We start from the raw sequence: 23,549 nt of genomic DNA, 5'->3' as shown, positions 1-23,549 counted from the left end.
GATACGGATCAGACAGCAGATCAATTCGGACCCAGCCAGCAGAAAGTAGAACACAAACAGAATCATAAACTGGACTAAAATCAACATCCTAGAAGCTGTTTAATGGTGGATTGAAGTAAAAACATGTTTGGGTTTTGAGCAGATCATTTAAAATAGTGATTTTTTACACCAGATTGCTCTGGATTTATGAAACTTTTACCCCTGTTGTTCTCAACTTATTGTCCTTTAAGTTCATCTTACTAATTATGTTTAGATCTTTATTTGTTCATCCATTAAACATAATTAAAGTAATCAGCATTAAGACATTGTTCTGGATTTTTAACCCTCTCTAGAAAACATATTTGGACCTTCGAACGTGAAGTTTGAGAATCCTGACAAACAGAGTCAAAGAAAAGTGCAACCAGCTGCAGATGTTTGAGAATCTTCAGTCTCAATCAGAATATTACCTTCTGAGTTTTTAACAAATGGAGGTTTGAAAACATCTATAGTGTTGCTGAGGCTAAAAATAAGGCAGCAAATTGTTACATTACAGAGAAGATGGTGCATAAAAATAATCTGGAAACCATTTTCCAGAGGATGAATGTGTGTCCTCCAGGAGTTAATATGTTAATGTGTGATGGGAGGCTGGTCGGCTGTCTGTTCACACATTAACTATAAAACATGGTAATAAATGACGGCGCTAACCCCAGGTAAGAAAACGTGCTGCAGATTCAGACGATGCTAATGAACAAACTAAATCTATTGACCGGCTTTTTACACAAACGATGGGAACAGAACCGCAGCTTCAAGCTGCTCGTTTTTTCAGCGTTTTGCTGTTTTTCACTCAGATGAAGCTCAGATCCTCCATCCAGCGAGACTGAAAACAGGCGAAAGGGGAAAGGAGCAGTAGAGTACTGGGGGCTCAAAAAGACAAAAACCAGACCCTAAAATCTAGTTCACACACGGTAAATTACAGATAGGCACCAAACTATGATTATTACATTACAATCATTTGGAAAAACTTTATTGAAACACAATGAAGCCTTCTTTTAATTGTCGACCAGCTTTTTGATTTTTATCTTTGAGGCTGGAAGGCCTCCTGCTCAGATTGGTCACTCAATTGGCAAAATTACTTTAAATGAAAACCTGAAAATCTGAAATCCCACCAACAGGATCCTGAGGGATTTTAAAATCTGAATCATTCCTGGGTAAACGGAGCCGCCAAAGCCTGATTCCTTAAAAATAAATGAACATAAAACTGAGAACCAATCCAAAAATATCTGCTGTAACTTCTGTTTCCAAGATGATGAAGATGAAGTAAAGAAACATTTAATTGGTGGGAAAATTGGCTGAAAGTGGGCTGGTTTCAAGCATGCAAAGAGCCGAAGGAGATATATTCACAGAGACTGATCACTAATCTCGGAGCCCTCTTGCCTTCTGGCCTGCCCTCACACACATAGCTCACAATCAGGGGAGCTGATGACCTTTGCTGATGGCAGAATCCCTCACGGTGAAGGCCTCTCAATCGTAAAGCCGTAGACACGCGGCACAAGATCTATTAGTCTGCTCTTTTATCTGTAATAATCCTGACAGAACAAATAATACCCAGGCATATTCAGAGCAAAAAATAAAAGGTGAGGGGAAAAAAATGATCCTAATCATTCAAAGTGATGCTTTGGAAACCAGAGGAACGTATGAGAAAATAAATCCGATAAATCGAGTGCACTTGCAGGGCTGAAGTGAATGGAGGCTTTGGAGTGGATGGATACCGCGGAGCACTGTCTGTCTTACGCACACAAACCTCCCGTCGTAAATTATCTTGAGCAATGTAGAATTTATGAGGCAGAGATATCTCACTGCCGGCCTATCATTTCCATGGCTCTGTCACCGTAATTCTCCCCCCGAACTGCCCGCACCCATAGATAAAAACGGCCACTGCAGACACAGATGAAAAAGTGCAAAGAGGCGAAAACGGACAATGAGCGAGTCTGGAGGAGGAGGAGGAGGAGGAAGAGGCAGCGGGGGTGTTTTTCTGACTCGAGTGGCCACTACACGCAGCTAAAAGCACGGCGCCAATATGCAGGAAGGGGAGGAAAAGGAGGGAACGAGAGCGGCGATTAGAATTAGCTCTGTTTACGTTGTGTGAACTGGAGCGTCGGGGGAGTTTGGTAAATTGGAAGATGAGTCAAATTTCCAGGCTTACATCTTCACCTCCTCCTCCTCCTCCTCCAGGGCCTGACAATCGCTTTTACCTTTTGAAATATGTGTTTGTGTTTCTCTGTGTCACCAGCGGAGTGTGTGGAGGCATTGGGGAGCTTTTAGAGCACTATCATAGAGTAGGTGGAGGACGGTGGAGTGTATCAGAGAGGGCAGTCCGCACATGCTGTCCTGTGAGATTGGATTCTCACCCATGAAATGTAAGCACACAGAAAAACGCTCTGCAGCAACAACCTCCAATTTACACAGCAATTTTCCACTCGCTCACGACACAACCAAATCGCATTTGTCTCCCTCCGCCGTCGGTGCCACGCTGCCCCACAATTTCATTCATATCCAGTTAATTAGCACTTTGTCGGCCGGCCCCAGAAAGAGCAATCATTGGGCAAAATGTGCAGAGTAATTTATTACCGTTTATTACAGTTCATTGAGGAAGCCGGAATATGTTGGATATTAGAATGATTATTTGTGTTTGCAGAGAAAGGAGGAAAAGTTATTTACCAAAAACAGCTGGATGGTTAAATTAGAGGCTTTCTCTCCAGCAGCAGCAGCGTTTCAACATCTCTGGGTGAAAAGCAGCGTCTCTCCAGCTTTACTCCCTCCTTTGAAAACGTTAATTGCTATTCATTACTCGCTATTGCTGAATGATAACAACGTTGGAGTTACAATTCTGAGTCATTAAATTAGAAGGAAGGGGATGAATAGGAAGGCTGGGCAATGGAAAATCCTCCACCGCGGCTCATCCAAAGTGGAATTAATATCGCTTTTTCTTTTTTTAACACAATTTGTGTAGTCTCTAACCATGCAGATACTCTCGATAGCGACGGTAAATTGACTCATTTGTGGCGCGAAGGAACTGCTCAGACTCTTAAACAGAAACCGGATTCTTTATTCATTTTTTTTGTTTTTTACTCATTCAAGAAAAATTTGTATTTCTTGAGGCTGAGAAGCAGAAATGTTCTCAAAAACTTGGACAATTAAATTTTCTAAGCAAGATAATTTTTGAATTCTCTCTTAGCTAAAATAAATAACTTTCTAATCTTGTTTCACAAACTTTATGCATTAAAAACAGAAGTTAAACTTTCTGCTCTGGAGCCACATTAGTTGGTCTTTCCTTGCCATTTTTATCTTTAACTTCTGATTTCCTAAACTGAAGTATCTTCACCAAATGCAGATCATTTCGCTGTTCATGCACTAAAAACTAAAAACTTTCAGCATTCGTTTGTGTTTTTTTACTTCAATAAGTAGGAATAAAAAGGTGACAACCAATTTCACACAATCTGCATTTTTGATTGATATTTTTAGAGTTAAATCTGTTTCTTTCACAAACAGCATTGTAAATATCAGACGTCTTGGGTTTTTTTCTTCTGAACTCTGAATTGATTTTATCCATAAATCTGATTTTTCCTGTTCTGCCAAAAACACCAAAAATAATCCAACATATTAATAATTCAACTATTGTCACACTCGGGATGAATTAAGCTGGAAAAGTGAAAAAACATTCAGGTTTCCAGACTTAATCCTAAAATAATGTAATTTTTAAATGGATGTTTTAAAATACTACAGGCTGATTTCCAATCAGCTAAAAAAAATCACACATCCATCCCTACATCTGTTGTTAGTTGGTAACTTTAAAAATTTGTATTTAAAATGTTAAACTCAAGACAAAATGAAGAAATGATGCTTTTGTTAAAATGTAGATATTTATCATTTAGACATATGAAGCTGTTGAAAATGTTTTCTTTGTGTTCATGTTGATGATAATCAGCAGTCAGAACCAGGAATGACAGGAAAGCAGGAAACTGTGTCCATCATGATGTTCTCCCAGTTTTGTCCTTCACATTTTTCCTGATTTTAGCTGCAGAAATATTGATTTATCTATTGGAAGCTTCAAAAAAATGATCTGCATAATCAGAGTATGGAGTTTAAGAAAACAGAAATATCTCTTATTATTTAAAAAGAATTAATCCACATGGTGTTTTACTTAGAGTGAGACTGTCAAACAAACAAGTATTTGTCTTTTCCACACAGCTACTTTCACACTACACAAACAAAACACTGACAAAAAATTATTAAATATTAAATTTAATTAGTTTATGCTCAACATAGCTTTTCTTTGTATTGTTTAATATTTTTACAGTAAATCTGGACCAAAATACGACAAAATTGAGGAAAAATAAAACAAAAATGTGGATTTTTTTTTGGTAATTTTAACTGAATTGTTGAAGTGACGGGTTCAGACGGACCGACCCGAACCGACCCGGCAGTAACGCAAAGCGGCTGCAGAGCTAAAACAGTGAAACATTCCTTCATCATCTGGCCACACACACACACACACACACACACACACACACACACACACACACACACACACACACACACGCAGACAGGAAGGTGGATGCATGAGCCTGTGGAGGCTGTAATGTGTAATTTGTAAGTTCCATTTGTTTTTAATACACACCAAAGCAGTGGTCCTGTGGGACCTAATAAAACCTCATAAGCACACGGAGAGGAAGCCCGAGGCGCTGCTCTTTCCCACAGATCTCACCTTGATAGATGATTTTAGAAAAACACAGAGGCGTGCTCCACTAACAAACTGCTGCGAGAGAAAGCAGTGATATTTAGACTCTCCATCTGAGCGGAGGGAAAGTGAGGAGGAGGAGCGTGGGGGGAGGAAGAGGCTGATTTGAGCTAAATTACATGAGCTTCTCTCCTTTCTTATCCATTTCACAAAGAGAAGCCGAGTAATCAGAGGGATACCTGTTTGGCTGCCTGCGAGGACAAAGAGAAAACAAAGTGTGAGCTTCCACGGCTTTTTGTTTTTTTCCGTCTCCTATTGTTCATGCAACACGGAGCTGAGATTAACTACAACCGAGTTCCCATTTCTTATTTTGAAGTCCATCCCAGAGTCGTTTGTTTCCCGGTTTTAAAGGGAGCAGCCAGTGGAGATGTGCAGGGAACCACAGCTATTACTTTATATTACTGCAGCAGTCTGCAATCTGGAATAATAATAAAAATAATAACAATATAAAAGGGCTCATTTAATTTGGAGAAACAAAAATAATTATGTGTAGCAGCCTGGGTGGAGGTCATCTGCTCTGCATGGCTCGACTTCACCTCTCAGTTTCATCTCAGGATACCTGTAGACTCTTTCAAGGAGAATTTGAAATCAATTTCAGGCCCCATTTAATTTTATATACCCCTACATGCTGACCCACAACAGCAGAGTTCAAATATTGATCTTCTTCTGCAGGCGACCTGGGGAGCTTCTTAGCAGTCAAACACATCTCAGATACACCGCTTCAAAAAAAAAATCAAACCGAGATCAGGAAACGAAACTTCCTCCACTTCTTCTTCACATGAGGAATTATTTCCTGCAACCTGGTTCCCATGCAACGCGCCCCCTGCTCTGATGAAGACAGATAATGACCTTTTGAAAAACAAAACTTCAGCGTTGGCCTGGAGATCTATTTGTCAGCAGCAGCAGAAGCAGCATGCCTTCTGGCAGTGGAGGAAACCGGCTTGCAGGAGCACAACTGGAATAATGCTTCGCTGTTCGCCACCGCCATTAAGCTGCTGGTGATAAAAAGGTGCCGTGCTTTTAATGGCCTGCTCTTTTTTTTTTGCTTTCAGTCGAACGGCCACTCTGTTAACTCAGCACACAGGGTAATACGTCTCATTTGAGAGGGTCCCGCCGCGGGGAGAATGCTTGAAGGACAGTATGAGAGTGACACTACATTATAAACATAATAATCACAGCTGGCTGAGATACTGCAGTAAAGGAATAATTGGACTCAAGCTGCTCTGACTGCCTAAGCATTTTAGCTGCCATTTGTTGAAGAAAAAAGGAAAAAACAAAACTACTAACCCGGGGTCAGATTAAATCCTGCAGGGAAACAAGAAGATGCAGCAGACAGTTTCCACTGCGAGGTTAACTCCGTCCAGACGGGGAGGGGACGATCCTCCGCTCTGTCTGGCCGGCTCCGCTCAGAGCGATTCTGAGCACAGCCGGCCCAAGGCAGAAGCAAGCTAAGCCACAGGAGGCCCTGAGGAGCTTGGCTCTGCAGATGTGGACGTTAACTCCAGGATTTGGACACTTTTCACACAGGAAAACTCAAACACTTTCTCCACACTTTGAGACAAAAACAATATAAATCACGTTTATACTGTTAATAATTTTTGTGGTAGTATTCTACGTTCTACAGCAAAAATACAAAATTTAACGTTTTGAAACGTCTCTAAACACCTGACTGGTCTGAGAAAAAAAAATCTATTTAAAAAAAATCTCTGAATTTCAACAACGTTGTTTAACATATAAAATAAAAAACAACTTTTACTTAAAGATCTATTAGTCACTACGCTACAGGAAAGCTGCAGTAAATTTCCTTCCTGCTCAAATTCAAAAATTATTGATCCCAAAGGAAAATTAAATAAAATCTAATTAAATACTTAAACACAAAAAAATGATGAAGTCCTTCCATTTCAGGAGAGGGAAGCTTTGAAGCAGAGCCGGCCCAAGGAATAAACAAACTAAGCTGCTGTTTATGTTCTCCAGGTATGAAGGAGTGTTAGGGCCAAACTAAGGAAAAAAAATAACTATGAGAATTAAGTCACAAAATTTCAATAAAATAGTTGCATGAGAATAAAGTCGTGATTTTAGTTGAATTCTGGTAATTAAAAAACATAAATCAATCTATTAGCCTAGTTGTCGGTTGTATCCAGGCCAGCAGGGGGAGCCCAAGAGCTGTACACATCAAAACCTCAGTTTACATTTTAAAATTCCCTCTCAAAGTTTCTGAATATCAAGTTGAAAAATAATTCAGAACTTTGAATAGAAAACAAATGTAGTAATGTCATCATTAGAGAAAAGTAATAATAGTTCAGTAGCAACAATAATCATTTTATTGACTCTAGTTTAATAATTTCTGCCATTTGTGTGCTGGACTCATAACTTCAGCTAAATCAACATAAAAATTATTTTCTGCTTGTTAATTTGGCCAAATAAACAAAGAGCAACTTTTTTTCTCTGCTGGTTTCATTTATTCACTCAGGATTTGGTTTGTTTCGTTTCGTTTTACTGTCCTGCTGGTTCAGACAAACAGCCTGACGGGTCCAGTTTCCTCACTGTGTCAGGACACAAAGAGGTGGAGTGAAATATAATAATTGGCTTTTTAAATTTATGGCATGATAGTTCATGTCTGACTCAAAGAGCTACAAGAACAACAAGAACACAGACAAACAAGCAAAAAGAGGAGAAAAAACGTAGCAGTCTGTGTTCCAGAGTTAGCAGACACAAAGGTGACCACAGAGCATTCACTGAGCCCGGCTCAACATTTAAGATAAAACTAAAAACCTGTTTGTATAATAATAAATAAATACAAACAATCTTGTTAATTATTTGCTAATACATCTTTTCCAATGAAAAATTTCATATTTAACAAAGTTTGGAAAACAAAGATTTCAGTAGTTATTTAAAACTTGCTGACCAAAAACCTGATTTGAATCTGTGATTGTGCAATTCACAGAGGTCCAAAAATGTAAATTATTGATTTTAAAAGTCTTATATCTAACTTGCAGTTAAATGTGCAAACTATTTTATGATTAAAGTCAATTTAATTGGCCACCAAATCCCTCCCTGCTCAGGGCCCCAGATAATCTTTTTCCGGCTCTGTTTGTGAGCGAAGGTGGAAGATAAGACCTGAATTTAAAGCTTGGATCATTTCTTTCAAACAAATGAGCACACAAACATCTCCTGTGGCTTCATATTTCCTCCGCCCTGTGAGGTGTGCAACAGTTAATGTTCAACACTGATGTTAATTAAAAGCTTCATTAGATATTTGCCACCTACAAAAAAAAAAAAAAAAAAAAGAAAAAGCAGGTTTGTAATTATTGCAAGGTGAGCCCATCTGCAACTGCAGCTTTGTTTTTCAGAAGTGGAGTATATTAGCATCAGCAGCTCGGCGAATGCTAATTCCCTGACACCACAGGTCCAGAAAATAGACAGGAGCTCTCCAAGCTAACGCTCACCATTAATGACCGGGGGATATTTAGCATTATTGGCAAAATGTAAACACACATCTATTGATGCGCCGCACAGCAGGCTGCATGCACAAACACCACCTCCGGATGATAAGGATTCCTCACAGGTAGCAACATAAATATAGACACGTCAGCTCGAATATGTAGCTGCACATTAAAAGCACAGCCAGACCCCCCCAACCGCTCGCCCCCCGGTGGAAAAACCTTTGTTAGCGAGTAAACCTACTGCACCGTTTGAGCCATTCTCCTATACAGGGAACAAATTTAATTTTGTTCCATTTACAAAGGTCTAGTGGAGTAAGACGGTGGGTAGCCTTAAGAAAACACACACACACACACACACACACACACACACGCGCGCTAGCAGCCTGTCTGTGAAGTCTCTGTGAAGAACAAGGCGGCACTCGCTCACACACCAAATGAAATTTCAAAATAAACGACTGAGCTGTGATTTACAATTCTCCTCCGGGGCAGAGAAAAGTGAGAAAACATTTCAATCAGGCCCCTCCGCCTTTGTTATGCTGCTATGAATCAGCTGTTTAAGGGACAAACAGCTGAACAGCGGGCGGGAGAAAGACTCCGAATGATTTCACACCAAAACACACAACATATTGAGAGGAACGTTCTGAGCCCATGAAATTGGGTTTAAAGTTTTGTTTTGATTTGTGTCTGATTGAATCTGAGTGAATTGCTCTCAACTAAACAGACTGCAAATAAACAACAAAGCCGGCGTGATATAATGGAAATATTTCAAACACAGTGTTTATCTATAACAACACAACAGAAAGGAAATAATCAGGAGATCTGGGCTTTGCTCTTTGCTATGTTTTTCTTTACTTTTATTGTTAATAATTGTAAAACTTTCTGTGAAATCAATGTTTCTGAACACACTGGAAAACCAGGTATGCTCTGGATCTGAAAAAAAAAACTACATTATTGAGAAAATCATTTGTAATCTCAGACTCATGCCTGTTTATTTTCACATTTCATCCATTTGCTAATTGTTTTAATTTTACATCCATCCTTCCATTAATTTGATTAATTTGTCTGTTCTTTTCTTCATGCCTCCATTTTTTGAATTTATCATCATCCATATATTAATTTTCTGCTCATCACAAAATTTTCACTGTCATCCATCCATCTTTTAATCATCCATCTTTCATCCATCCATTTAATCTGCTGAAGCCTCTGCCGTCATCTCCGTTTATTTTTTAAAAATCTGTCAAAAAGACAAAAGGAACTCCGGAAATGTTTTATTTTGAAATACTTGAAAGCTTTAAATATTAATTATGTTTTCTGGTTTTCTTTGATTATACTCTTATGAACGATAAAATGTTGTGTTAAGTAAATATAAACAGATACTTTAAGTCTGTTTATTTAAAAGATTGAGAGGAAGTCATTGGTGGAAATGAAGCAACAATTTGATTTGATTAAATTTGGATAATGCTGAATTTTTTCAGCTGACAAAATATGAAAGGTTATAAAATGTAAGTCAACAAGATCAACCAAAGAAGCAGAACTATGGATGAAGCTTGAGGGAACCCGCAGGGCTCCGTGTTTGGCCCAAAACGTTCCAGTCCAAACAATCAGAGAAACTACTGCTGTAGTTCTATAGACAAAATCATCATAGAAAACTATTCACTACTTCCGTTCAGGTAAATGTAACATTCAAAGGCTCCTTTAGGAAACCAGTCACTTAAAAAATCTGATTTATATCATCAAACTGACGTAAATTATTGATTTACGTCAATAATTTCTCAGTTCCACTGGCAGATTATTGGATTTAGAGCAAAATGTCCAATAATCAGATTATTTATGACTGAAATAATCCGTCAGTGGAAACAGAACGTATTTAGGAATAACTGACTTAAAACAAGCTTTCTTACTGAAACTTTACTTGTCAGTTAGTTTTGTCTAACTAACAAACCTGCATTTTAAGACGGGTCATGTGAAGAAGTCGCTTTTATTTCTGAGCTTTACTATTATTGGACAAATAATATCCAAGCGTACTTTGATATTATTTGTACTAGAGACCAGACAAAAATCCTCAGTAAGATTTTGTTTTTTTCCAGGGTTTATTCATACAAACTACATTTAGAGAAGCAGAAAAAATTCTTTGCCAACAAAGAAAAGTCTTTTTTAGAAAGTGAGAAGGTTTCCAGGCATGGTGTGAATTAAAACACTCCAACCTTAAACTCAGTTAATGATGGAGTAATCTGTCAGTGGAACTCACTTCTAAGGTTGTTTGTCTTATTTCAATTATACTAAGATATCTGCACTAGAAACTGGACCAAAAATACTTGGCCAGGTTGTGTTTTTGCAGTGTAAATGAATGGGTAATTACCAGGTTTCTGCAGCAATAGGAGGCTAAGGAGTTACAGAAACCTCTGGAATCAGGCAGAGTGGGAATTGGTCTAAGACATGGAGGCCACTGGGGCCTGGAGGACCCGGGTTGGGGACCACTTCTCCCCAGGGGGCCTCCGACCTGCCCCTGTAAACGCTGGAGCTCCAGGAATCAGGATGGCGACTGGTAGCGAGTATTCCCAGAATGCCCCTGGATCTGCGTGTGTGTGTGTGTGTGTGTGTGTGTGCCGGTGCAGACGCAGGAAGGACAGGAATGTGTGTAGAAAGGAGAGGTGGATGCTGGTGAAACCAGAGAGTCGGGGCAATTCCTCCCCGGATCCACCGACATGAAGGGATCGCCCCGTCTCAGTGACCTAACCACTCAGAGCGACACCGAAGCCGCACGCGACCGGAGGGGGGGCGATCCGAAACAGCCAGATGGAAAAAAGCCACAAAAAAGAAATCAATGGATGCAAGAATAACAATAGACATCAGCAGAGTGGAATGCCACGATAGAAAATCCAATTACGGATCAAAGGAAGGCAATTTTAGAAAACGTAAGATGTGGAGATAAGTCTGAGGGAAAGACGGAGAGAGAGAGATGTGGCATGGAGACAATAACAAGACTTAAGTAACGCCATGCTTCCCACCCATCAGCATCGTCTTAGATAATAGAGTTACGTTTACGAGCCGTGCCATATGCCCACCCAGCGCCTGGTAAATAGAAAATCCATGAGATGCCATGTTTTTATGACTCAGAAGACAGCTACTAACTAGCAGGAGCAAACCTGAGTTAGCCCGTCAGCTCCGGCGCGCGGCATAAATAAATTTATACTCTAATACAGGCCTACAGCGAGCAGCGCGTCCCATAAAAGCCTCAGCACACTGTAATTCATAACTCCCTCAATATCCAGCTCCATAACTCATGGAAGGAGCCTCCACCATCCGAACCGGGGTGAGGAGGGGTGACATCATCCTGCAGAGGGACGAGGCCGAAGCCGTCACAGCAGGGGAGTCCAGCTCAGCTGCAACGTTCTCACGGTCCAAAGCCTGGTAAACTGTTCAAATATTCATCTCTGCATTCTTAAAACGAAACATTACTGAACACGTTTACCAATGATCAATCCCTCCAGGATTTCATGATTGTTTTTGTGATTCTTTGTGATCAAAATCACAAATTTTGTGATGCTAATTTATAAGTATTTGCTCTTATGTATAACAGTAAATGTGACTTTTGTTACTCGCCGTATCGATTATGAACTACGTAGTAAAAGGAAGATGCTGCCACCTGCAGATGGGAGTTGGCATCACTTCAACCCTGAGGTTTTGAAAATTTGCAATAAAATCACAATTATATTTGGCAGTAACTAGTTACATTTAGTTACATTTACTTGAGTCACATTTTGGGGGAAAAATGACTTTTAGGTGGGAGGTGCTACTCTTGAAATTTGAAGTTAAGAGTAGCACCTCTTGAAATCACCAGACACACGGCTGCAATTTTATATTGAAAGAAATTTGGAAAAATGTTTCATTTGTCTGATTTTATCTTGTAATTATGAATTATTTGTATTATGGTCTTTAAATAATATAAAGTTATGTTATTCCACATAACTTTATATTTTGCTCCATCTGATGATGTAATTTTTAAATAGTGAATGAGTGACATTCTCAGTACTTTTCTACTCGTACTAGAGAACTTTCTAGAGCAACACTCTGATGTTTTTGTGTTTTCCTGAGATTGTAAAACTGGAGGGACTGACTGGTGCCATCTGGCCACATAACACGCTGCGGCGTGCCGGATTTGGCCCCCGGGCCTCGAGTTTGACACAAATGATTTAAAGTAAAGTGGCCGGGAACACACACCCAAACACAACGGAGGCATGCTTTGCTAATCTTTTATGCAATAAACTCCTGCGTTGGTGTGATTTCACGCGGCGCCATGTTCGCACATAATAAGCAAAGCTGTTCGGAGCCCAACTTAATACAGTGTCTTATTTGAAATGCAAACAAACTGCGAGGCAGAGGCTATCACCTCAATCTATTCCCCTTCTGTTCACTGGCTGTCATCTTACATGAGCCGATGCTGCAGTTCTGCACCGAGGGGCGGGGGCGGGCGCGGGGGGCACAGGCAGCATGATGGGTGATGCGGGAGGAAGAGGAATAGAGGAGGAGGAGGCGGGACGCTGGCCACAGTGTGATTCAGAGGGTTGTTTCCCCTCTCAGCGCTGCAGGGCGAGGATTTACCGGAAAGGAGAAAAAAGATCCAGGAGAGGCGAAAGAACAAAAGCTGCTGAGACATGAAAGGGTCTGAAACAGAAAGGGATGTTTCATGAAAATAGCACGCAGGAAGTTTCAATTTCAGCTGTCTTGGTCTTTTAAAGGACTGGACGTAAACACACACACACACACACACACACACACACTGTGGAGGCTTCCTAAGGATTTGGGATGTAGTGGAAGGTAAACCCTCCTAAACTCACTCACTTTATTGCCGTTTTTACAGGTAGGAAGAGACTCAGGAAGCTTCTGACACAAATATCTAACATAGAAAGGAAACTACAGCTGCAGTGGGGGGACAGTCCTGAAATATTTCCAGACAGATTCAGTCAGATAGAAACACAACTAACGACTTCAGAGGCGTCGTTTCATTAAGGGACTACAAAACTGTTGAGATGGTTTTGGCTGCCGTACAGTCGGTGGCACCTGGTACCCCCCACTTCTCCGCCTGGCCGGCGGGGCGCGCAGCTCTGGACAGATGGGTGGGAGGGCGGCGAGGCCATTACCATGATGCTGAGGGGGGACGGTCGGAAATGAGGGAAGCAGGAGTTCAATCGGGAGCAGCTCCATCGTTATTTCCCTCCCTCAATCACCGCGGCAACACTCTGTTTACTGCGGCACATGCGGCCGGCAGTAAAACCGGAATTGGACGCCCGACCCCCATCCAGCCGCCCACCCATCATCCCCCAACTTGCCGAATTAAAACATGTGAATTATTCAGCAGACAGACAGGCACTGGGGCCCCGAGGAGTCACCTTGTTGATTTTTTTTTTTTTTTTTTATTTGCAGCCTTCGGGTTTCACGAAACGAGGAGGATCAGTGGCAGAATCAATTTCCAAAAGAAGAAGAACAAAAAAGAAGGAAAAATCAATGTTAATTTGCAGAGATAGACATAATTATTCATGTGATCACCGTCCTGCAGGCCGCAAGTTTCAGGTTAAAACGCAAAATTAAAAGAAGCATACTTTATAAAAAGTTGGCAGCCATTTGCGGATAAAAGTCAGAATGAGGAAGAAATGTTTTGCAGCAGCGTTTTCCAGCACAATGAGTCATGAAACGAGGGATGTACACAAACACTGCGTGACTCCACGTCACAGTAATTGGCCGCTTTAATTTCACTCCAAAAACCAGAGCAGCCAGGAGAGGAAGAGGAGAGCTAAACGCTCTCCGCCCGTTCCCTCGTTTCCTCCGTCCACAAAGCCGGGGTGAGGGTCAAGGGTTAGATGGGAGGGGGGAGGAGGGGCGGCGGGGGTGGGGGGAGTAACAACACAAAGCGAGAGCGATGCTATCACGTGCTGCCGAGGAGCGCACGGAGGAATGAAAGCGAACAGATGGAGGGGAAGAGGAGGAGGAGGAGGAGGGAGAAGACGGCAGCGAGGCGAGCGTCATTCAGTCTTACCTCGGGCAGGTAGAGGAACGCGGGGGGACACTGGAGCGAGTGAGGCAGCATCCCGGAGCTGGAGAGCAGCAGGCAGCCCGAGTTGGCCATGGAGCTCAGCGTGGGGTGACGGGACGCTTTGCGCATTTAGCAGGGAGATCCTTTCGCTCTTCGCTCTTTCTTTCCTCTGGCTCTCCCACTCTCTCTCTTGCTCTCTCTCTCCTCGGATCACTTCCTTCCCTCTGCCTTCCTCTCGCCTTTTAAATTTCTCCTTTCTCTCTGGCTTTTGTGTCTCTACTGAAGATGCGGCATGGAGGCGAGCGGCGCGCAGACAATGTGCATGTTCCACCTTTATCGCTGCTGCTCTCTCTCACTATCCCTGCTGCCGCGACTCTGTTTACTTTGTGTGCGATAAAAGCCAACATAAGCATTCAGACACAGAAGGGGAGGTTCTGTGCACGCCGAGGAGGAGGAGGAGGGGTTGGAGAGACGACTAGGGGTTGGGTAGGTTAGGGTGGGGGTATGAAGGAGGTGGTGGTAACATGAAGACGGGGGGAGTCGGGGTGCTGATCAAGTCCCCGGTGGATTCATACATCAAACATTAGAACAGCTGATCCGGGGCATTAGCAGCTTGTGGGACACTTTTAATTGCCACGTCCACACTCAGTGGCCACTCCTCACCCCATGCACTCAAGGACATGCATGCATGGCAGGAAAAGATGCATTAAAACAACAACGGCGGGTTATTGGGCCCAGCGTGACATCACTCTGCAGCCACCCCAAAAGCGACTTGGAGCTTCCTTTCTCTGATTAATTCTGTTTGATTCGGCATTAAAAGCAGCAGACAAAGGGAACGCAGAAGACGGCTTCGCTACGTCATCCGTTCAGACGAGGCTTTCTTGAAAGCGATCCAAGCCGGTTTCATAACCGCGATGCCTCAGCAGAGTCTGGAGGAACACGGGTCACCAGCAGGGTACAGCAAGGTGTCGCCACCACTGAGCCTGTAATGCTTGTTAATACAGTCGAGACATGTTTAATTCATCAAGGCCAAAATCACAAATCTGTCCCTGTGGACGACATGCAAGGCTCCATCTTTAGATCCCAGAACAGCAGGAGGGCTTTACTGCAGACGAGCCAAGAAACGAGGATTTCAGGCCTTTTCAGGGTTTCAGCAGCAGCACAACAATCTGAACTGTGTAGGCCGGATTAAAACAGGGATGCTATCTTCACACGACAGAACGGCCTGACTTAAACATGCCTGTGTGCGCTGGCTGCTGAAGCGAACATCTGCCAGGATCATTTTTGGTGAGACGCCGTTGTTGTAACATCTTGTTTCATCTCCAGTCTGTCGTCTTTTAGTCGTTACCTGGACTTTCTGCGGCGCGGCGGTAATAACGGGGTGTTTCTCATCGGAGAATTGACTTTCCCTGGGACACTCCCTCTGCAGATTGAATAAGCAGGCAGCAGAGGGATGACTGGGCTGTAGTTGCTCAAAAACGAAGCCGATAATAAGACATTATTAATTCAAATAAAAGCCCGGCTCACCAGCAGCTATCTTGCGAGTATACATTCTGGTTGGGAATAATTGGCCTGAGTGTTTGATGCAGAAGATCAGTCGTCACAGATATCTGATCTGGTTTAGGCTGAGCGCCCTGCCTGCTGAAGATGGGAATCCATCTTCCTGTCTGTGTGTTTTTCTGTCTCTCGCTCATTTGCTCCCTTTTTTCCACCACGTCTGTCTGTCTCACCCAGTTAATAATTCAAATGAGCACTGCCAGATCACTCCCTTCAAAGGGAGTTGCTGGAATGTTCTCAACGGTGCCTTTTTCTTTTTGTCATGTGAAATCAAAGCCCTCAAACGCAGCAGAGATATCCTCAGTTAACTCCCCACGCTGCAGCTCTGCCAATTAAAGAAAGATCAACAACAACCGCAAACAGCTCACGGTTGATCACTAAGAGAAGAAGAAGAAGAAGAAGAAGAAGAAGAAGAAGAAGAAGAAGAAGAGTGATCTTTGTCGTCATCACTTTCGCCAGCGTCCATCATGCAGTCACCACATTTCTGGTAATAATCAGCATAATCATTATTACCACCATCATCATCACTGTCACCGTGGCTGCAGCATGCATCTTCTGAGCTGCAGAACAGGATTCACCCTGACACACACACACACACACACGCACACCCACGCACACACGCACACACACACGCACACACCCACGCACACACACACACACACACACACACACACACACACACACACACACACACACACACACACACACACTCTGGAGGCAGGATTGCATCTGAGCAGGTGTGCATGTTACAAGCTTTTAAATCTGGGTTTAATCTCCTCTGAAAAACATCCGCCAACGTCTCTGTATACAAGCTGCAGCTTTAGAGAGACAAGATCCGGTGCTGTGCATCTTCAAAAAAAAAAAAAAAATGAAGGAAGAAATCAAAAACAGCAGTTCCAGCAGTAAAAAGCCATCACACGGCCTGGAAGCACCGTCAGCAATAATCAGAGGCAATACAAGCGGCGACTAATGGGGCCCAAACGATCGGCGGCACATTCCGGTTCCCTGTTCATCGTATGACCGCCGATCAATACCAGCACACTCATCATCATCAGAAGGACGACTGTTTATTTCCTTTGACCAAGCGTGTGACATCCCTCAGCTGCTTCTGCAGTTTTACCTGTTTGGTTCAGTTCTGCTTCAGCTGCTAAAAGATATTCCTTAAACAACTTTATCAGAACCAAAAGGAAACGTTCCAGATCCAACCGCAACGCTCTGCGGCTCCTTCCGCTCATAAAACTTTATATTTGGAGCTGGGAATTTATTTCAGTAATTCAGTTCAAGAAAATCAAACTTATACGTTGTGTAAATTTGTTTCACTCAGACTTTTGGTTAATTTTGATGACCCTCGTTTACGGCTGGAGTTTGAGCAGAACAGGAACATGGTCCTCCTGAACTGTGTGTCTGTCTGTATGTGGTTGGGGCTCCTTTGGCATGAATTACTGCATCAGTGCGGCGTGGCACGGCTCAGGTGTTCAGGTCGTCCAGGTAGCTTTAACAGAAAGGTTTCTACACTTTGTCCACAGTAAAACTCAAACATTTTCAAGAAAATTTTTTACACTTTCCCACTGTCACACTTTGGAGACTAAAAAAAGAGATATCACTATTATATGATATCATTTATTACTGTTATTAACGATATCTTGTGGTATTATTCTACATTCTACAGAGATAAAGTAAAATATAACATTTTGAAATGTCTCCCTCACATTCAGCTCACTGATCAGAGAACACTGATTTAACAAAACAAGAAAAAAATGTTGTATAAAATATAAGTCAATCTTTATTTCAATTATATCAATAAGTCACTGAGCCATTAGGAACATAAATAAAATAAAATAATTCAATATGTTTTCTGGCAAATAGAAATAATTTTGGTAATTCTAACCGACCTAAAGCAAGAAGAGTTTAGTCTGATTTAACAGTTGACCCTTCACCCCAAATCTTCACAGACTGTGGAAATGTGACACAAGCAGCTGGGATTTTCTGTTTTTTCTTCCACTTAATTTTCCACTGAACAGCAGCTTTTTCTGCTAAATCCTTGTCGGCTGGAAAACACCCCAGTTCTGTTGCGTAAGACATTAATTAATAACACAAATCAACTTTTTAGTAATAGTCTAATGTAATGCACAGAGAAAACCTGAAAAGTTCTGCAGTTTTTAACGTTCTCTATTCTTGCTGGAAGAGAAATCGTTCCTCCAGCTCGAGACAACCGGTTCGATCCCAGATATCCTCGGCTGCAAATTGCTCTGGAAGAATCCAGCTCTCCTCTTAAGATCTTTCTTCTTCCACTATGTATGAACAAGCACAAGTTGGCAAACTCTTTGAAAACACAAGACTGCATAAGACCTTTATGTTTAAACCAGAGAATCAAAGAGTTTTCAGAGCCGGGCCACACCCAGAACAGCTTCTGTTGCAATAGACTTGGACTTGTTAAGAAAAACCCAACAGACCCGATTCAGTTCTGCCAGAAAACTTTTCTCAACGCAACAGATCTGTCCTGGACTTTAGGGTTGATAAAACACTTGATAACTGGAACATTTGTCAACACGTCTGCAGCTTTTTCATTAAGAGGACAGAAAATCAGTAGGAGAGTCAAACTACACTGTAAAAACACAAAATATTACCAAGTGTTTTTGGTTTCTGGTGGAAATAAGAAAAGTAATTTTCTTTTAACTTTTCAGCAGGATATACAACTTGTTTTAGGTTAATGATTAATTAGTATTAATAGAAAACATTTAAAAATGATGTTAATTTTTAATGGTATGTGATTTTAATTGTTTCTTATAAATGTGTGTTTTTCATTCTGACTTCACAGATCCTGATCAGCCTTTGGGTTCGTCTTTATTTCTCCTGCATAGCTGGGTTTTTTTTTTATCTGTCATGGTTTTTTTACTGTTTGCATGTGCAAATAAAATATTCTATTCTATAAAAAATACTATTTCCACTGGCCGATTATTTCACCTGTTAGAATAAATTGTTCTCATGTTATAAGTGAAATAATCTGCCAGCAGTTCTAGTACTTTTTTAATCAGTATTAAGAAATTACAGACTTAAAACAAGCTCCTAATTCTTGCTTAAAAGTTACTTGTATGTTAGTTTTGTCTTATTTCAAGTGTACTGAGACATTTCCTCCAGACAGAAATTTTTTACACTGCATCTTGTCTGAGTTTCTAATTGTACAAGTTGTTCCCTTTTAGTCTGTGTTAGTTTGGGAAATTCTTCATCACCGACTTTTACATAAGCAGGAACATCCTCTTCGATGCCCTGCTGTGTTGCTTTTATTTATTTAAATTTTTTTAAGCCGCCGGTTTGATCCTATATGTAGCAGCAATAAATTCACATATTCCTGCCTGAATGTGCTGGAGCTGCAGCTCCGGCTGCTGAGTATCTTCAGACTGCAGCAGCTCCTTCCCACCTCTGCACTCGGTGCTTCAACATGGACACAGCTCCCCCATCAGGACGAGCACCAGAGTTCGAGCAGCACAAGCAGGTCAGAGTCGGGCCGGACGTTGTGCACTCGTCTCCGCCTTGCACTTATATGTAAATATATGGGTTCTTAATGAAATCCCCCATATGGTCAGGGAACAGACTGCAGGGGCTGAAGGGGAGCCTCCACCTTGCAGGACACTCTGAGCAGGAAACAAAGCCGCGGTGTCTGCTGATGGTGGATTTTGTTCCGAAGCGCGAGGCCTTTGGAGGGGCACCCTTGAAGTGCCCCTCTGACAGGCTTCCTCATTATCTGGCATCTCCGGAGTGCCAGGCGGCCCCGCTGTAGGAGGGGGCGCCTGGTCTCGGGGTACCCAGACAGCCAAGGGTTGCGCTCTCGCTAAAGGTCCACTGATTATATCTCAGGCCCAGAGCTTCAGGGATCCCCGCTAATTAAAGGTTGTGTCATATCTGTTAGAGATAACAAACCTATGTTTCTCATCTTTTCGTTTTTTAAAGCCCTGCCCTCCGACGTCTGCGTTCAAGGCTGTCCGGCTCCGCGCGCCCAGAGGAGGGGGGCTCCTGTTTAACCTGCCCTCACCCATCTCAGCATGCCGGCGGTGCGGTGGAGGCATCGGGGATCCTTTGTCTGGAGGCATAATTAAAGCCCTCGTTCATTATTTCTTCACTTTGAGCGCAGATCTGAGTAATTAGGAAGCAGTCCACAGGGGGGGCTGCAGCTTTCATCCACACAAACACAACGGAGAACCAGCACACAGTCACACATGTGATGCACGAGAACGTGAGCGCTCTTCCTCAGTCTTTGCACCAAACGAGCCGCATTCATCTCCCACCTATCTTCAGATGCCAATAACCGACAGAGTGAAGTATCTTTTTTCTCCCCCTGAAGCCATCAACTTCTAATGCATGGATTGAAATTTGGAACAGGAAGAGCTTCAGCTGGATGTGAGGCTGTTTGGAGCTCAGCCTCTCTAATGCATCCTGCAACAGAGTTTGCCTTTTATATGGTGTCATTCATCCTCATATGTCTTCGCCCGCTGCGTCTCACAATCACAGCTTCTTTATGGCGAACTAATGCAGCCGCTGCTAAGATCAGCAGGTTGGCTGCGGCCATTGCTCACCGACTTCTGGCCTGATATTAGGACGTTTCCAAAGCCTCTACTGGAGACGGCAGAGAAGGAGCCGAAGGGTACTGACTGTACCTCCCACGCAGTCATATATCAACCCTCTATGCTACCCCTAAAACACTCACACACACACAACCGCTGCTGCTGTGGCTGCTCAGACAAGACAAAAAGGAGGAGGGGTGATGGAGCTTTATAGCGCCGGACAGTCAGTGTCAATACATCGAGCGTTTTACCAGCCTCTCATCCAAAGGTCCAGCATGCTTGTGGCTGCAAAGCGTCCGAGCCAAGGTGCGTGTGATCGCCCGAGGTGGTGGGCGGAAGACAGGGAAGAGGGCTGTTGGAGCATGGTGGGGGAACAACAAACAGGGGGCGACGGCTCACGCCCCGTTAGCCCCGCAGGCCAACCGAGGCTGTGATGGAGAGAGAGCTGACAGGGCAGAGAGACGGCCAGGCATGGAAATCACATCAGATCAATGATGAAAAATTCAGAGTCGCTCGTGGGGGCGGCGTCACGTGGTGCGTGTGACTCCTGGATGTACATGGAGAGGCTAATGGGTTAGCCCGGCTACTCACAGGGAACCGAGAGACAAAAAGCAGCACTTAAAGGAGGATCCTCACACATTCATAACCCTGTTGGTTTTTAAAATGATCGTCTCTGGGGGGTTTCCAGGCTCAGAAATGCATCTTTAAACACACAAACTCCCCTTACTGACAGAAAAAAGCAGATGGATACGTTCGTTTTCATCAGCTTTGACCAATTTTAAGTCAAACAATAATAATACGTTCATCTGAGGCTTGATTTCTATTCCGGTTTCTTAGTGATTTTTTGAAATCAAAACTGATTTTGTGTTGCTACTTTAAAAATATTTGCAGAATTTTGCTTTTTTTTCCCTCATTCAACACCTTCAAAAATCTGTGGAAGAAAAATTCAGTTGATCTGAACAGCAAACCTGGTTGTGTGATCAAATGTCTCTGGACATTGACTGGAATTACGGCTAAAGTTTTGAAATCGGAACATTTCTTCAACTGAAGCAATCAGAAGTTGGAAAAATCTCTAAACTCTAATACATAATAAATTGTGTGGTATTTTTGTTAGTAGGTGGCCTCGTACCGTGTCATTCCAAACGTAAAAAATTACAAGGTGGTTATTTCTATAAACTTCACAATATGTTGTTTTTTCTGATCTATTCTTTGTTTGCCGAGATCCCAAGGAATCTGCAGTTCTCCTGTAACGTTAGGTTGTTTTTCTGCTATTAGCACATCTGCTGCACACCAGCAATCCTGAGCTGAACGACAGTATACATAAGCATGATAGACAGCACTAAGACCCACCTCCTAACTCTGATTGGTTGGTGATTGGTCGGTATGACCACTGGGAGCCCTGGGAGGAGCCAGAGGAGCAGATCAACTGTCTCACATGTTACTGTCAGGTCATAGTGGCAATTTTAACAAACACACAAAATATTTTTAAAGAAAAAAAAGTGACTAAATGTAGCGTTAAAGTCAGCCTAAGTATGTGCATCCAGAGCCGAAACCAACCAAATAAACTACATTTTTTCACTTTCAGACACACAGCGTCCAGGCAGTACTGTAATCATGCCATTGCTAAGTTTAGTACCAATCAATAAGTCAGACCACTGTTCTCCAATCCAATCCTCAGGGTCCTGAGAGCTGCTGCTTCCTTCTTCTGCCACCTAGTTAATTGCATTCACCTGTTGTCTCGGCCCTAAATCAGTCCCCGATTCGGTGGATAGATTGAATACTCCCGGGATGCTGTGCAAACCAGCAGTCCTTTGGATCCCGGGGACCGAGACGGCAGACAGGATGTGCTGCCTGACAAGCACATTTACCATATCAGGTGTTCTTTATGGACAAAATGTCCCACAATTCAGATCTGTCCAAAGCAATCATTCTCAGAATATACCATCCTCATGCATTTCACTTTTCATTGATGTTCTGTAAAAAAAAAAAAAAAACCCTCAACCATAATGGCTTCAGCACAACGCCAAGTCAATTACATAGATTGGTGCAGTGACATAAAGTGTATTCCATTTGGGAGCAGATTGGTCATGCCCAGTAATGTTCCCTTCCAGCAGGCATACCTTTGACCATTACTCTAAACAGGCATTTAGGGAACCAGAGACCTATTTCCCACAACTGTGAATGCCGGTGTGTCTCCCAGAGGGGTCAGGGGTTCACGCTGCAGCTACCATGCTCTCATATTTAGCAGCGGCAGGTGAGAAATGGTACATCAATACTGTCAGACGCACTGGGCCACAGAGGCCTCCTGCACACACATATCATATTAGAAGGGAGCGTAACAAACCACAGCCGGGCCGGGAGGTGTCGAGGAACGTGTGAACACGCAAGTGTGTCTGTGGATCTACAAGCAGCAGTGTGTAACATGCCTCCACTGAGCGTGGTGAATGTGTTTCTGCTGGAGTTTTAAGACATATCGGGGTTTTACGTATCAATATTTCACCCTGAAGCCTTTAAAGGGGCAGTATTATGTGTTTTCCAGGCACACAGTGCCAATTTATAGCATAACCAAGTAACTATGTTAACTTCAATTGTTATAAAGATGCTGTAGATATTAAAATAATTTTGACTTTGTCATTTAACGCCTTGAAATTNGGCCNGTGTCTNTTTAAANACGGCTGCTCTTTCCTCTTTTAACCCTTTAATGTCTTTACCAGCGTTGCTCTGAGCAGCTGAGCTATAATGAGCTCAGCTGATGAGCAGTTCCACCAGCGGTTTGCTAACTGCTCCTGGCTAGTCTGAAGGAGCTGAGTGAGGGAGGAGCTGTGCCTCGGAGGCGGGGCTAAGTCCACCCAGGTGTTTTGCACAGCTGAATGGTTGCCATGGAGATTAAAGTATTTCTCAAACATGCATGAAAGAATCAAATCAACACCATAAGTATGTTCTGATGAGGGAATAACATTAAAGCTCAAAAAATTTTATTTAAAAACTTTTAAAAATATATGCCAAAGAGCATATCTGTGGTTAAATTATGATAATTAATTAAACTTTATAGCTCTATTTTTAGATGTGAAATATTCTAGCAGTAATTTTTACATTTTACACAATAATTACCAATTAGTTTGTTGAAAAAGGAATCAGACTGAAGAAGAAAAAGTTGACAAAGTCTAAACCAAGGTGTGTGT

The 23,549-nt window shown here is 42.4% G+C and overlaps 1 protein-coding gene across 9 annotated transcripts in view; it reads right to left on the bottom strand.

The window, feature by feature from the left end:
- The window catches only part of LOC106944974 (RNA binding protein fox-1 homolog 1-like), a 515,796-nt gene that overhangs the window by 37,068 nt on the left and 455,179 nt on the right, over window positions 1–23,549 (bottom strand). The window contains exon 1 of one of the 9 annotated variants that reach the window (XM_015028340.1): window positions 14,255–14,691. The exons of the other annotated variants lie outside the window; for them this stretch is intronic. Coding sequence (XP_014883826.1) covers window positions 14,255–14,380 — 126 coding nt within the window. The 5' untranslated portion in view covers window positions 14,381–14,691. Of the gene's footprint in view, window positions 1–14,254; window positions 14,692–23,549 lie in introns of those variants that run through there. 9 annotated transcript variants of the gene reach the window in all.

This window comes from Poecilia latipinna, unplaced genomic scaffold (assembly GCF_001443285.1).
Source record: "Poecilia latipinna isolate Pla-1442-1.1 unplaced genomic scaffold, P_latipinna-1.0 Scaffold121, whole genome shotgun sequence".
Classification (NCBI taxonomy): Eukaryota; Metazoa; Chordata; class Actinopteri; order Cyprinodontiformes; family Poeciliidae; genus Poecilia; species Poecilia latipinna.
Note: the sequence above shows the minus strand (reverse complement) of the source record. Positions and strands in the feature narration are given on the sequence as shown.